This window comes from Genypterus blacodes, unplaced genomic scaffold (assembly GCF_046128005.1).
Source record: "Genypterus blacodes isolate CSIRO-AG114 ecotype Tasmania unplaced genomic scaffold, CSIRO-AGI_Gbla_v1 ptg000147l_1, whole genome shotgun sequence".
Lineage (NCBI taxonomy): Eukaryota > Metazoa > Chordata > Actinopteri > Ophidiiformes > Ophidiidae > Genypterus > Genypterus blacodes.
Window position 1 is genome coordinate 696,148 of NW_027466949.1, and position 16,120 is coordinate 712,267.

Genomic DNA, 16,120 nt, shown 5'->3' on the forward strand with positions numbered 1-16,120 from the left:
CAGAGTCTGTTCAAATGTTGCAGAGTCTAAGTAGCTTCAATTCCCTCTAGAACCCTTAACTTAACTAGAAAGGCATGAGGCACAATGTCCTTACCATGGTGAGTCCTGGCTGCATTCCAGCTCGAATAGCTTCAATCTGAGTTGGCGTGAACTGAATGGTATTCCTGTAACAAATGTGTTTACATTAGTATTATCTCCATTTCAAATATTTGAAATTCTGCACAGCCTTGACAGCATGGATGCATATGTTAAGTTATGCAACAGGTTTTATTGCGATGTTTGAGACCTCATGTGTATCGGGGAACGTTAAGAGATAAAATTGGGAAGGTCAGTCACTTCAAAAACGGTCCTTTCCAAACATCACCAAATGCTCTGATCCCTCATCGTTATGTGTCCACCATGACCCTTGGCCTTAAACTCTCACCGTTTAGGTTGGCTGTAGGGATATGGCCCACGGTTGGCGGTGACATACGGTTCAATGACCAAGGTCTTGTCTTCCGCCTTCTCTTTCACTTCTTCCTCAGTCTTTCTTTTCCTCCCTTTGTCTGCTTTATTTGGAATGGGAAACGTGATTCTGGTAAAAGAAAAATGGTCGAGGTTAATGAATGTTAACTTTGGTCATCAAGAATAATAATTTATAGCTAGAATCCATTCTGGTAAGAATGTAATACGTAGTGACATAACAAAGTTCAACCAATAATGTATGCAAGCCAAGCCCAGACTTTGACTACTACTGACAAAAAGTCTGCTGCAGTTTTTCATAAAGTGAGCAAGATAACATAACCTCAACCTTTCTACTCATCAATTGATAGCTGGATCTATGACTTTTACCTGAAAGGAGGGACTTGCAGCTCAGGATTTTCCTCAGCGACCTTTATGGTGTAACCAGGGAAACAAGAGTGTAAATGGTCCAGGGACAGAAAGGTGTCATTGAAGTCTAGTGTGGCGATCTGATTGGGCATTTTGGAATAATGCGCACTGCCCTGGTCACCATAGCCAAGGATAATGTCATGAAGCCAGTCTGGGACAACACACTCCGTGTTCATCAGGTTCCTGATGGTCTCTAGCACTGCCTGGTACACAAACAAAGAGCAAGACAGACATCAAACCAACAGCTAGCACCAGTAAACATAATCTAAAGGTGAAAGACAATGAAAATGAATGAGAATAGTAGGGTCTGTAACATGAAGGGGTTTAGGTGGACAAGAGCAGCTATGTAGTGGGCTTATGGGACAGTGGGAATGTTGTGTGTTTTTAATTTACATTTTAATGAGCTGCAAACTGCTGAAGCACCGGGTAATGAGAATATGTTTGCTTTTATCTCTGTCAAAACATCAAAGATGAAGAAGAACGTTCTTCGAAAGCCATTAGTTACAGCAGCTTTCAAAGAAAAAACACAAAAAAACATCTGTCATTCCTCTGGCACAGCTGGCAGAACAGAAACGGGCATACGAAATCATCTTAAACAGATCTGACAAAACTGTAATGAAAAGCTCCCAAACAAAACAAGATTCTGTACTTAAAATACAAAAAACAAAAAGGATTCAACAAAATGGAGCAAAATAAAATGAGACAGATGTGATAAGTAAAACTTCCAATGACCCAAACGGTTCACCTTTCCATGACCGGAGGAAAAAAACTATAAGACGTAAAACACACAAGGCATGCATCCTTTTTAATCAGGCCTCTCCAGTGGTGCAACCTGATCCGACAGAATGCATAACCTTGCCTCTTTAAGTGAGCTCCTAAAAGGGAGAGGGAGGAGGGGGGAAGCCTCCCAAGAACACCCTGTGATAAGTGTCTCTCTTAGGGACTGCTGTGAGGAGGGCCTTGAGTGGGTGGTAATCTCAGAGTTGCCCTGGCCCCAACCTTACAGCTACAAAACCCAAGCAAGCATAATCTGCACGATTGATCACTGGGGGGTGATGCTGATGGTGACAGAGCTCAAGGTTTAAAGATGCAGTAGCCAAACAGAAACGAATGCAGAGGATCAGAGAAGAATGGAAAGGAAGGGAGCAGACAGACGCAGTGACATGTTTGTCTGCATGACAAGTAGCGGCTGACCCGCATCTGCTCAGCTCGCAAGACAAACCTTGAAATTGTTTTCCTTGGGTTTGCGCCTCATGATGATGTTGAAGGTCTCGTATGGGTCCTCTGTGCCACTCTGAATGCTGCTCGTCATGTCTTGCTGATACTGGTTTGGATCCAACCATACGCGGAATGTTCTGCAGTCTCCTCGCAGCTTAGGCTTTGGTTCAGGCCCTAGATGAGAGTGGAAAGTACTTGTTACAGTCCAGTGGTAGAAATAATCTACAGTGATAATTTGGAACAATTTGTTACACTCTTATGGTACAAAGCGGGGAAAAAAGAAAAGACTTAGTGGGCAGCAGAACCATAAAATGGTAAAGTAATCAGCAACACAGTCAAACATTTGGAAATCTATTTTCATTTGAAGACGGTGCACAGAGGACGCATAACAGTCAAGCTGACCTGAACAAGTCTGATTCTCGAGCATGTAACTAATATCGTAGTCTGGGCCACTGGGGAAGCAGCTACTCTCACTGGTTATGCTGTAATTGCTATAATACATTAATGCTTACTTGAGCAATATGTTCCCCATCTACAGCAACAAGCCTAAACGCAGTGACGCCTCTCAGGCAGGAGCGGGAATTACATTGGGATGACTGACAGCTGGGCCGAGGGCTATAGGCTTTCCCCCACAGGGAGCCGGTGTGGTGCAGCAAGTGCAGCCTTCACAGATGTCTAAATACATAGCATGATAGTGAAACTCAATCCCATAGGCCCTTGTGTGTGTCTGTGTGTGCGTGACCGTGTGGGGAAAAGCAAATCCCCTGTACTAAATTGAGTGTGGTGATAGCTGAAGAGTGGAAGCTAGACCTTAAGCTCCATGAAATAACAATGTGAACAGCTGGGACACAGTGTGTGAACAGCTGAGCTAGGTTTGCGTTATTATAATAAACTGCTAGTTATTAAAAGGTGGGATTAACTGAACACATAATGTAATACTCGTATGCATGCATTCAGTCATCTAAATATAATTGTTATAGTTGACACATTTGACACAAATACTTGTGAGAGCCCTGGACAAAACAATCCTTTGCTGTCAGTTGTCAGTGTCCCAAAATGTGCCTCTCATCTTGTGTCGGCTCATAACCTCAACAAGTGCCAGTGATTTATGTGACAACACCTCACAAGCCAGTGAGCCAGAGCAGCAGTCATTGCCGTTGGGGCTCTAAAAGTTTAACCCAGCCAGCTCTGGTAGCAGTTATGCTCTCTAACTGAGTGTCTATTCAGAAAAGCCCTGGCTTCTGCATATTTAATTCAAACAGATGAGAGAGGATAGGGGACATGGTGCTTCACTACATGCACCGGCAGGGAAAAGGCACAAGCTTGGAATAGCAGACTTACCTCAGGTGATCCAAGCATTAAGGCATTCAGTCCTGACTTTTGGGTTTGAGATTTGAAGTTTGTGTCGCTGCACACAAGACTAATACTCATAGTGTAGGGAATGTAGGGAAGTAGCACCTAAAAGTGGGTATAGTCTATACAGCACATTACTGTATTTTGCAGAACAGGCAGGTTTGGTTTGCTCTGGCCGAAGCACATCCATCCACATATAACCAACGCAGCCCTTCAGGTAAATCTAATAAATAAAGCGGGGGCAGGGGAGAAAGCTCTCAGGTGTTGCTGTCGACCTCAGGTTAATGGAAAGTTAATGTGAACAGGTCAGGTCTCACTGTGACTGTCACCATGGCGACACGGCTCTGACCCTCTCTCGGGGGTTGGTCGGTCAGGGTGATTGGATGTAGTGGGTCTGATGGGATGACGGATGGTATGTGTCAGCGGTGTGTGTGTGTACATGCTCAGGCAGCACACGTGATCCTACCTTCCTCAATGACACGTCCCTTGTCGTCCAGCATGCCCTGCACCTCACAGCCTCTCACATATGCCAAGCCCGTCTGGTCCACAAAGGCCTGGCGCCGGTCGAAGCGTGTGCCGTAGAGCAGGTTGGGCCGCACTGTGATCAGGAAGCAAACATCGTGCTTCCGCAGACCTGTAGCGAATAGAGGTCAGAAAGTGGAGTGAGATAGCAAGAGTGGAAGAGGAAGGAGAGTGTTGGGGAGTTTTGAGCTTCGAAGAGATACTGCTCAGTCAGCACTTGCCTGATCTTTAAAACATGAAGCTCTAATGATACAACGGGGAAAGGGTCAGTGAATTGAAGGAAATAACACTCCACACCTCCTCTGAACTACACAAGAGTAAGTGAAACCATAATAAAAGGGTGAGTGAGCAAGGAAAGCAAGTGTGGAGAAAAGATGTGAGATCCTGGCCGTAAGTGCAGGCAGCAAACGGCTTTTTCTATTGCAACTATGGCATTTGGCCTGCTACATACTTCACTGTGCACCCTACTATTCTACAGCTTAAGTGTATCGCCTAGACAGTAGTCTTGGTAAGAATATCACCATTGCAAGACATGCCCCTTCACAGGGTTGTCAACTCTAAGGTACGTCTTTATAGACGCATGAAGCAGTGAAGGGTCATGTGTCAAGACCCAGTAGGATGGAATAGAGTGGTGGAGGTAGATTGAACCTCTTACTGGGATGATTGTTAGTAGACACAGCAAGACAAGAGAGTGGGCTACTTGGCTGCACAAGAAGGCTCAACTCAACTCAATTTAGATGCATGTAGATGAATGAAAACTGTATATTGATACCTTCCCACTCGTGCTTGATGTGATTTTGTACGTTGAGGTTGACTGTGACATCAGCTCTGACACGAGCAGGCCAGCTCTCTCCAATGTTGGGTTTAGCAACTTCTACTATGGAAAAAGCTGTGATCATCTGAGCCATCCTTGCCCAGCCTCCAAACACCGGACTACCGTACTCTGATTGCCTAGGGAAAAGAAGACGTAAACGTTAGACAATGCTGGAACAAAATGGAACACTGAAACACCCATTTATCAATCCTATAATAACATTCCCAGTAGTTGTAGCTCTTTGATTTCACTGCTCTCCTTTAACTTGACTTTGCATTGAAAAAAAGGAACAGTATTTTGTATGAGTAACATATATTCATGAGTAGATTCTGCTATAAAATGCAACACTTAAGCCTTTCATCAGTATTTGGCTTACATGTTCTACTTCTGTTTTGAGCAACACTGAAATAGAGCACCGGCTTGTACGCAGGGCGGCCATTTAAAAAGCACATGGACCCAAAAATAACTTGCTCAGATAAAAAAAATTGAATAAGGAGCACATTAATATCAGATTCTACGTAAAGACACTGGACCGGGTTCACAGGTGTAAAATGAAACGGGGAGTTTTTCTTAGCTCATTGATGAAAGTAGTCATTGTCTGTCAACTGTCAATGAACCTGAATGTTGTGATCCTAAGTCAATGGAAACCTATAATGCATGGTGTCCATTGATACTCAGATTACATTCTCAACGATCCACACCGAGTGTATCATAACATATCTGAAGCTGGACTTGAAAATGATTGAGGAAATTCAGGACAGAACAGATAACAGGACATCTAACCAGGGTTTCATGCGCCACACCACATCCTCTATGTCCTGTCTGATTTCGTAGGTAGACTCCAGACGGAAAAGGTTGAAGTTCCTTAGCAGGTAGTCGTGGAGGGTCAGGAACTGGAGATTCAGCTTAGGCAGAGCAAGGCAGCCTAAAATGCAGATCAAGGTGGAGACAGAGAGAGGAATGGATTGAAAAAACAACTAAATACATGTGTAACGCTGACTATCAAGTCTTGTGATTACAATTGCATTAAAAACTAGTTGGCAGTTTTAGCTGGAGCCACTCTCCTGTCCTTAATACATAGAGTCCAGCATTTACCCTGACTACTGCACTGTTACAGTTAACAAGTAATATGCTTAAAGGGTGTTGTTGTTGTTTCAATGGTGGTTTGTATCTCATTGAATGAAAGTGTCCTTGCCATCTTAAGAGGATTCCCTTTCAACAGGGGATAACACAGGATTGGGGTACACGGTTGAGTGTAAAAGGCGCTGGATGGACACGCGCGCACATTTGCTCACACACAGACACACCAAACTGAAATCCGCATAAAAATTACACACACCTTCGCCTGAGTAGTACTCTGTCGGAACAATGTTCTCATCCCAGATGATCTTCTCCGTAGGGTAAAGGGGCATCTGGTTAAGTTGCTCAATCTGAGAGATTCTGCGCTCATGACGGGAGACCTGTGCATGCGTGACAGATAGAGAGCGAGATGGTGAGAGAGAGACAAGAATGAAACACAGAGTCACAGAGAAATTTAGTTAATTCTGTCTCTAGCATGTACATCTCCATCAGTCTACATAACAAGGCGTGATGAAGTAACTTTGAAAACAAATCCAGGTCACTCCACCACTCTGTTACATCATACCCACTGTACACATCTGCTTTACACTAAAGCCGTTTATCATGTCATCTTAGCCTACGTCTTGTAGAAATGTGTGGGTTGCCGTTTGTCCTATCTCAAAGGGTGCAAAGATGAAAAGCAACTGGACATAGTATTTAGTCTGAACTGGAGAGCAAGTCATGTTGCCTGTTATTTCGCACTTTTCATTTAGTTGTAGTTTGAAAACTGAGTGCCCCAGAGCCCTGGAGGAACGGCTGAATGAAGTACCACGGTACAGAAGCTGCATGACCCCCTTTTGCTCTGAATACCGCATGTGTCCCACTTGGCTGCAATAAACAGCCTAATCTTATTAAGTTCCCCGTCTGCCAGTATGTAATCAAGGTTATTGAACAGTCAGATGGGACAGGGACCTTAGGGACCTGATTTTTTGGTTGGTTTTGATTTACAAAGTTATAATGCACAGGGGGATTGTATTTATCGGCGCAAACTTTCAAAATGAACTTCATGATTGATTTTCTAAAGGATGGTAAAAATTGACCAAAGACTCATTTTATTCATTATTGCTATTTTAGGGCTTGCGGATTCTTTGAACACACTACTTCAGACATTGGATGGATTCAAGCAGGGAGATCGATTCACCAGCAACAATTCAACACTATTTGTCAACATTTTCCCAAAATGTATCAAGTTGTACATCATTCCATGGAATGATGCATTGCAGGTGAGGGGGCGCTTATTGATCTTAATATTGACATTTCAATTCAGTACATTCCCAGCACAACTGCCGATTCTCTCCTCTGGCACAAGTTCCTGTACCATAAATTATTTACTATGTGAGAGAGAGTGATATCTCTGGCAGAATACAAACTAGCTCATCTGTTCCATCAGACAGTAAACTGCCTCAACTTTGGAGCAGGAATACTCCCTTCCGGATCCTCGACTTCAGTGCGCATGCATCCCGGATACCCAATCAGAGATGTCAGTCGTTGGGGGCAACCTCAGGCGAACACAATTAAGTCCCCTGACATCGTCTCCAACAACAACCAGATAATTATGAGATGTCACTTTTCTTATAGAGGACCAGGGGAGGGTCTGAGTGGGTAATAACGCAGAAATGCAGGACAGCATTGGAAGTTCCACTCTGATAAAGAGGCATGTGTTAGTGTGGGTTGCGGAGACGTACAGCAGTATTGCTGGAGGGGGTTTCAAACAAAGACGGTTGGGAGTGCACAGTGCGGGGGAGAAGACCAGAACGACAAAATAATGGAAAGACAGGATCTCTATCCCTCATCAGCACTGTCCCCGATTGAATGTATGCCTCACTAATGCCCCCAAAAAGCAGTAATTGGATTAAAAAGCTAATTCAAGAGGGACAGGCAGTCAAGAGGGTACTGCTTTGAACGTTTCAAGATCAAATTATTAACTGAATTCCTGCAAAATAAATTAAACCGTGGCACATCCAGGCAAGTTACTCTTACAGAAAATAATTGGCTTGAGACATGCAGTAACACCAATCATATCCTTTATACAATGTTGTATAACCAATCTGAAACAGAACGGTACTTCTTGTGGCGAGACAAACACAGCACACAGGGGGAGAGCCAGGGTGGAAAAACTGAGACGCTCTCATGGGCGGTTCAATAAAAGTCAAGACATGACTTACCAGCAGCTCAAGGAGAACCTCCTTCTCATAGGTGCTTTCTTGACCTTCAGCCAGCTCTGGCAACAGACATAAATAAGAGGCCACCTGGTGGAGTGTTTTGGGACTACAGGAAGAGATAAGGGAATACATGAGAAAAAGGTTGAGAAAATTAGAACAAATAAACAACATTATCAATATTACACTTTCAGCTCAGTGATGAGAGTAAGCAGGTTATTTACTTTAACTAATTACTGTAAGAAAACACAGGGATGAGCTCATGATTTGTCCAGTTATTGTGAAAAATGCTTAACTAAACATTACTTTGGTGCATTCCAATGTATAAAAATACACACTTTGCATGTTCAGACTGATTTTAGAAACACTTATTTTGCCTGAGGAATATGTTTTTCAAACAGCAGCTCAAAGATATACAGCTTTATCTAATACTTTGTGCTTGTGAGCGCAGGGCAATTCATCTGTTTGCTTTGACACTCCTGCTCCGTCAGCGCGTGGATGTTAAAAGGCAGGGGCACACTGATGTGACAGGATTATGAGAATCAAAACCCATCTCCGTCTCAGAGCTGCGGCGAGCCTTTCTGCATACAGGCCTGTTTAGTAAGCGTGATACATTGTGACACAGGCAGGGCCGTGTACACAAGGAGGAGCGGGGTCTTGACACAGTGTGATGGGTTTGGAGAATCGCACATGGCACTGACAGACTATACGTGTGTGCGTGCGAGCAGTCTGCTGCTCCTGATGCCACGCTTGGGCACTTGGGTGGCAGTTCTGCCTATGCAGCAGTTTGGAGGCCCGGTGGGTGACCTGTTATGGGTCATGCGGACACTCCTGCCCTTGGTAACAGAACAACACAAGCATAACAAGTCACTCTAAGCACTGGCTTGACAGCTGAGCTGGGCGACTGGCAGGGTACAGTAAAGATGGCAGAGCGTGTTTTCTCGTCTTAATGATGCAAAACTCACCATCCCTGTGGAAAAATCCAGCTCAGGGGGAACTTAATCATTAAACTAATTGCCAGAGGACACCATTATGTTTCTATAGGATTCATGTAGTCTTGGTATAAAGTACAAGCTCTAATGCAAAACTGACAATATTATAATTGAAGTCATTAAGCTTTCCCACAACTTGGCTCATTAGATTTAAGCTACAGAAATCAATCTATTTTTCAAAGCAAACTTTTAGGACACTCATCCTTAATAATCCTTTAAATATCCCACTGTGCTTCAAATGGCCTTAGTTACATTTGAGGTCACTGACGAACTAATGCACAGAAACACACCAAATATTTGATACAGTGATGAGTCCTGTCAATTTTACTTACATTTCACAAGTGCGGCATGCTCTTTGATCACATTTCTGTGTGTGTGTGCATATGTAAGGCTTATATGATAACGCTGCAGTTGTGTTTGCGGGACTTAGTGGATAAATTCAGAGCGGCGGGTGACTGGGAGCTTAACGTGTGGGTGACGCGATTGGAGTAAATGGCATTAGAGTGAGGTGTTTGGATGAAAAGTGCCTCGTCAAAGCTGGTCAGCATTTTGGGAGTTACCCGGGAGCTGCTTTTGGTGACAGTTCTGCACGGTTCAAAGCTATTGTTCAAGTGGGAAGAGGAGCAGAGCTTGTAGACGTTGCGAAAAAAAACTGTTCAGCAGATTGATTCAGCTTTGGCTCATATCCCTCTGCCTGAGTCAAAGAAACTTAGCGTGGGGTTTATGCATCTGCAATTCAATAGGAAAATAAATGGATAAGAACAGGAAATGTCATCGTGCACCAAAGTCACCATCACAACCTCTAAGTTTCATTTTTTTTAAAACTCTAGTATGACATCAAATTTCAAAAAAAGGTTGGAAAAACCCTAATAAATGTGTTTTCACGGCCCTTCACGTGCATGTGCGAGTGAAAACAGAGGCCAGTCCATCACAGTAAGGAGGCTTTTTGGCTCTTTAGCAAGCTAATATGATCTGACAAACACAGCTGTTCAAAGAGTTTATTCTCAAGCCACTGCAAATCGATTAAATTAATGAGGCATGCCTTTCTCTCTGGCTGGTACCAGCTGCCTGTTCAAGGGCTTACTAGCTGCTATTTAGCAGGGTTGTGAGGCGGCGACGGTGATGCTGCTGCTGCATCACAGCAACAAGACAGACGTAAGCCTGCGTGTGTGTGTGCCTGTACGTCAACTGGAATTTCTATTATTTTAGGATTTAGAATCACTTGTGTGTGCGTCTGTTGGTTTTGCCAGGCACCCTGCTGAGAGGGATTACAGTGCATGCTCTTAAGGGCATGCAGAAGCCTAAGTGCTCTACATAAATGAAATATAGTGACAGCTTGTATGTCAGGAAGTACAGCAGAAGTGGAAGGATCATGGTACACCCGGTGTGTGTGTGTTTGTGCGTGTGCGCGCAGCATATTCACATGCTGGGAACTTATTCTGTTTAGTTACTCTGCAGCGGTGTTGCTACAGCTGGTGGAGCGTCCGAGGTCACTTTTTGTTCCTTACGCCTCATTGGCTAACAATATGCAAACATGGCCAATTGTTTTCATTTTGACTAAGTACCGTGTCTCTATGGTCTCTCTGTCTCTACGGCGATGGGCAAGACATTTCGTCCTGCACCACCTGTCCTCAACATCACTGTTTTGATCAAATGTTGTCTTCGCTTATGTTGTGTTTTACCTGAGATTCCCAAACAGTTTGGTCAAGGATTCACGAGTGTCCACGGCTGCGACATTGGACAGAGCAAAGTCGTTCAACTCTGGGAAATGCGCAAAGGCCGCCCGCTGCAACACAGAAAACACACATTGTTATCATCCTTATGGTAAACTTTTAGTGCCCCCTGTACAAAACATTGCATTGCTTCCCTCAATATCCCATTTCAGACACTCGATCTAGCAGCTGGCAGTAACCAGCAGAACTTTATATTCCTATTGCACTCTCTTGCAGCATTAAGTCATACACTCTACATGCACAACGGCACGCAGACAGAGCAGTGCTGCCTACAGGACATAAAGAGCATCTTGAGCAAAGCAGGAAGGACAGAGATGAGGAGAAACGAGGAGAGACCAGGCACTGCATGTCCGTCTGTCTGTCCTGCTCTATACGTCTACCTGCAGGGAGGTGATTCTGTCGTAGTGCAGGGTGGTCATCTCTTTCTCTGTCAGCGCCGTGCCGGTCTGGTCATTGATCTCAAAACCTGTGTAGAACTTCAGCATGTCCAGCAACTGTTGAGGCAAGACAATACAATAAGTAACTCTCTCCTGTTACCAACCAACCAATCATTTCTCTTTCTCACTCTCACCTTCTCAAAAGAAAACTTAATCACTCATCCCCTCATGCCCACGTAAGCTGTAGGCTGCTCTATCACACCCAGTGCTAAGTTATTCAGAAAGCGGATGCGTTATTCTAGCACCTTTAGCCTTTCTGTAGGTGCGCTGAGATTTTCCTTCTGTTCTGTTTTGACACTGTAGCCGTCTCTGCCCCACGCCTCCACAAAGAGTTTACTTCTGTACATTAGCAGAAGTTCTGCTTTATTCACAACACAAAGCTAGCAGCATTTTCATTTCACATGAATTCTATCCATGACTCAATTTTGCAGGAGTTAAGATTACTGAATGATTCATGATGAGACAGATGCATATAAACTTAGCCGCGGTGTCAACTTGTCTCCAATCATCTTGGAGGGCATTAACACCTCAGATGGCTTTCCCATCAGGCAAAGAGGCATGAAGTTGAGTTTAAATGTAAATACCCTCTGAACTTATAGATGAGTTATTTGTGTTTTATGGTGCCACCTACCTGGCAGAAGAGGTGCCCCTCCTTCTCTCTGTGGATGAGGCTGGACAGGTGGCAGCTCACCACCAGGTGAGAGTCGTCCAACACTGTATTGAACCAGCGCCTGGTGGGCAGCAGGGCCTAGAAGCACAGAATACAATGTTTATAACACGGACCTCTATGATTACATGTGTGACTTGTACATACTTGTGTACATGTGTGAAAGATAATTGTTACTGTGTGTAACATACAGCACATACATGTAATGTCATCCCCACATTAGTGTTTCTATTTTAATGCCTAATGGACAACTGCCTCTCACAGGCCTCAAGAAACAACTGTCCCAAGCGTCTCGATTAGAGAGGAACTATAAATATTCCTGCGGATGTGTTCTTGGGGTTATTTTAGAACCGACCGAAGCGAGAACAAACATCCAGAGTGACAATGATATGTGAGGCAGACAGGGAACATGACATCAAGCCAGAAACGGAAGATAACCGAGCTTCTCTGCCTGGAATATTACAAAGACATATTGAACACCGTGATGGACTGACAGCTTGAGAATGAGGGCGACTGGAGCACAGAGAACAAATAAGGGGTTCAGCGTATCACAGGATAAAGGCTGAGCGAGGCTGTAGGGAAACAACCAACAGCTCTGTGGAAGAGCACGTGAATGGGAATCCTGACATGCTAAACACCAACAAAACAAAATATTATTCTATTATTTATTTATTATTTTATTCACTGAACTCTGCTCATCAAAGGCAGCATACCTTAACACAGAGACAACAGGTAACCTTTAGAGCCCACAGCCATCTTTGATCTCCACGCGGCCCTGACAGCCAGCATAAAACAGGCATGAAAAGAGGGATCTTGTTCCCTGCATTAATTTTCAAGTCATCATCACAGAGGGGAAGTATGGATTTCAGGCAACTGAGGCTTTGTAAAAGGATAGGGCTGAAGGACAGGAGATGTCTCCGGAGACCGCCGGATGGCTGGCCACCGGCCACTGCCAGGAACGGCAAGGCCGGCCTGTCAGCAGGCGGCCAGATGAAATCTATTCAGCTCCCTCGCTAGTAACAGGAGATCTGCACGGGCAGCACAAGCAACAATCTTGACTACACAACATTGTGTCATCATGAGAGCCAACCTCAATGCTAAAACTAGGAAAATAAATTGAATTAGCTTGAGACTTCTCTTTAATCTGTTTGATAATGTCGATGAATCCTCATCACCTTCATGCTGTATTGTAGCACCCCAACAAATGCAAAGTCTGTAACTCAGGTGGCTGAACTTGCAGTATAAATCCCAAATCACAATGTACCTGAATCCATGATGCCTTCAGTGACTCAAAATGATGCAACTGTACATAATGTGTGAGGGGATGTGAATGTGACACATAGAGCTGCTCTTAATAACCCTCATAACAGATCCATTCTCATCCTGGTCTGCATTGCATTTAGGTACAAAGAAAGGAAAAAAGATAAAGGCTGCACATCACCAAACTTAAACCTGATGTCAAAAGCCACCAGGTCTCAACATAACCTCTCTCCTACTCTGATCACAGACGAGTGTTTCATATACTGCATCGCTTTGCAGACAGCAATGACAGAGATACATCCAGAGGAGCTGAGGCTGGACATTTATCCACCGTGGCTGCTGGGCCTGAGTTGGCTATAAAATATGAAGGACAAAAGGCCAGCGAGCTCTGCAGAAATGGATGTCTAAACCACTTCCTGAGGATTACGGGACACAGGATACATCAGGATACAGGATACAATGGTTAAGCAGGTATAACTTCTTGTGCTGAAGGTGCGCAGAGGAAATGAGCGCCTGGCTAAAAAGGTTTTTGCATAAATGTTATCAAATATGCAACAGAAAAAGGTAATATTGAATGTATTATCTTTCACCGTTGCTCTGATACTGTCTTTTGTTTCATTCTACAGGGAGAGAGGTCAGGCGGCACAGCTGGACGCTGCCGAGGCATTTACTCGCTGAATAAGGTGACGGGATGGAGGTTGATTCTTACCTCCAAATCAATCATGAGTTCAATGAATCTCTCACAGTAATGCACTTTGTCCATGGTTACGGCGCCTACAGAAAATGAAGAATGAAAGCGCTTCAGTTCAGACACAGATATGCTTATTGTCAATTCCCCCCAACCCCACCCCCGGCAAAAACGTGCACACACAAGGTTAGAAACAGGAAACCGTAGACGTGGCGGTGGGGGTGTGTTCACCAAGGATGCGGGGAAAACAAATGCATGTGAACAACACCGTGGCACCACGCCGAGTGTGTGAGCCTCGCTATGAAAGAATGCGTGGCCAGCACAGGAGCATGCTGGGAGCAGTCCACATTAAGTGTGTGAGCGTGCACGCGCGTGTGTTGTGTGTCTGTGTGTGAGAATTGAAACATGCAGCAGAGTGACTGGGATCTTGCTGAGCCATAGATTGTAAACTACTCTGTCAGGTTTTAATCCTGCCTACACACAAACACGCCATGTTCTGTTTTTAGCATTCAGGTGGACTGGGGTGGGGGTGTATGTGTGTGGGGGCGGGGGGCTTGGTGTCGGCCTGTATTACAACGAAACAGTTGGCGCTGATGGCACTGTGGCAGCTGGTGCAAGTGCCCCTTTGGTTGTCTGCACCAAAATGAAAGTGAGGAATGACTTTTGCGACTGAGAGTGATGAAAAGCATGGGAGTGTGTTTCTGGCTGCCAGTACGGGCCTGGACTGAGGAGTGCCACTTAACACTTGCTCGCACTCAATGTCGCCGGCAAACGGCAGCCCAAGTGCACGTACGACGAGGGGAAAAGCACACAGAGAGCACAAACAAAGACCTGCTTTGGGGCCAAAGTCACAGGCAGAGGCACCTGGTATGATTCATTTTGCATCTATCTTTGGAGGCGAGTCGCTGGGAGAGCTGCACCGGCCGCCCGGACCGCCGCAGAGCCAATGTGTGCTTTAGTAAGAATCTTAATACAAATGCAGGCACAAAACAGTGACCTGAAAATTCCCTGTTAAGTTAATGGCATCAGACTGACTGTGTTCCGCTGCTGTTACAGATTGATCGTATTATTGCGTCGTATTAAAGGGGGGAAGTCTGCAATGAGCCAAGCATCAGCAGTAAAAAGCTTGGATCAATACTGACATTGCATTTAAAAGCTGATACCATCCCATACCGACCGCGTGCAGATTTATAATGCTGCTTTAATAGCCCCATTAGGTGAGAGTGTCTTTCTTACTCATTTTGTTTGTTAAGGAATTATGTACAAAACACTGCAATGAGAAGTCATAATGTATACTAAGGGAAATAAATGTGTTTCACTGTTTACCTGTTGGAGGAATGGACGTGAGTACGCCGAGAAACTTTTTAATCAGAGCTGAGAGGAAGGTCCTCTCTCTCTGAGCCCTGAGGGAAGACACAGAGAGCAATTCAGAGAGGAATTAGAAAACATCGCAGGGCAGAAAGCATCTTCATTTTCTAGCCTGTAGAGATCTGAAAGCGCAAGTGAGGAAAATAGTATTACTGCTGGGCTGCGTCAGCGTCCATCTTATCAGATTTTTTCTTGATTAGATTCCAGAATTTCTGCAGCTTTGGGACTTTCTTCAGCTCGTGTTGCAGCCGGGACTGTGAACGTGAGAGAGGAATGCATCAATACAGGGCCATATTTACCCGGGGCATTACGGCATAACAAGGTGATGGTTCTATCATGGGAGGCTATCAAGCAACATGATTACTAAATATGGGCCAACAGCCAATGAGGTAAAGCTAGAAATTGGGTAAAAGGTTGGTATCTTACTGGTAGGAGGCACATCCACATAGGCAGAGAAATGAGCTGCTGCACCTGCTCTCTGATCAAATCCACCTCCTGAGGTGGAGAGGAAGGGGGGTGAGGGGGGAAAGAGAGCAGGAGAGAGAGATAAAATGAGAACGAGAGAGAGAATGAGAGACTTGTCAAAGCAGACTATGTATGACATATTTTTATTACAGTTCAGCCCGTAATAAAAGTCAGCAACTAAAATATTTAGGAGCTTTATAGGAAACAATCAAAGTGCAGCAGGCTATCGCAGCAGATTGTAGAGTGAGACATCTGCAGTTATTCCCCACGGTTTAATGCAGATACAGAGGATACAGACGGGTAGGGCTGACCCAAGGCGGATCACCAAGTCTACTGCTGCCACCTAGTGGACATGAGAACTAGTCTTTTTTTTCACCTGTGATCTGGTAGGGACAATTGTTTAAAACCAATATCTCAAATAGCTAAATAAGGTAATAGTCTGTTTGATTGAAACA

At 44.5% G+C, this 16,120-nt stretch overlaps 1 protein-coding gene across 1 annotated transcript in view; it reads right to left on the minus strand.

The window, feature by feature from the left end:
• aqr (aquarius intron-binding spliceosomal factor) overlaps positions 1 to 16,120 on the minus strand; it is a 37,596-nt gene that overhangs the window by 19,250 nt on the left and 2,226 nt on the right. Inside the window, exons 8-23 of the mRNA XM_076165546.1 lie at positions 15,627 to 15,695; positions 15,354 to 15,454; positions 15,159 to 15,235; positions 13,854 to 13,918; positions 11,849 to 11,965; positions 11,161 to 11,274; positions 10,730 to 10,833; positions 8,062 to 8,164; positions 6,117 to 6,237; positions 5,561 to 5,702; positions 4,736 to 4,914; positions 3,908 to 4,075; positions 2,093 to 2,262; positions 832 to 1,073; positions 425 to 574; positions 95 to 164 (exon numbers count right to left, since the gene is read on the minus strand). Of these exons, the coding sequence (XP_076021661.1) occupies positions 95 to 164; positions 425 to 574; positions 832 to 1,073; positions 2,093 to 2,262; positions 3,908 to 4,075; positions 4,736 to 4,914; positions 5,561 to 5,702; positions 6,117 to 6,237; positions 8,062 to 8,164; positions 10,730 to 10,833; positions 11,161 to 11,274; positions 11,849 to 11,965; positions 13,854 to 13,918; positions 15,159 to 15,235; positions 15,354 to 15,454; positions 15,627 to 15,695 (1,992 nt within the window). The remainder of the gene's footprint in view (positions 1 to 94; positions 165 to 424; positions 575 to 831; positions 1,074 to 2,092; positions 2,263 to 3,907; positions 4,076 to 4,735; positions 4,915 to 5,560; positions 5,703 to 6,116; positions 6,238 to 8,061; positions 8,165 to 10,729; positions 10,834 to 11,160; positions 11,275 to 11,848; positions 11,966 to 13,853; positions 13,919 to 15,158; positions 15,236 to 15,353; positions 15,455 to 15,626; positions 15,696 to 16,120) is intronic.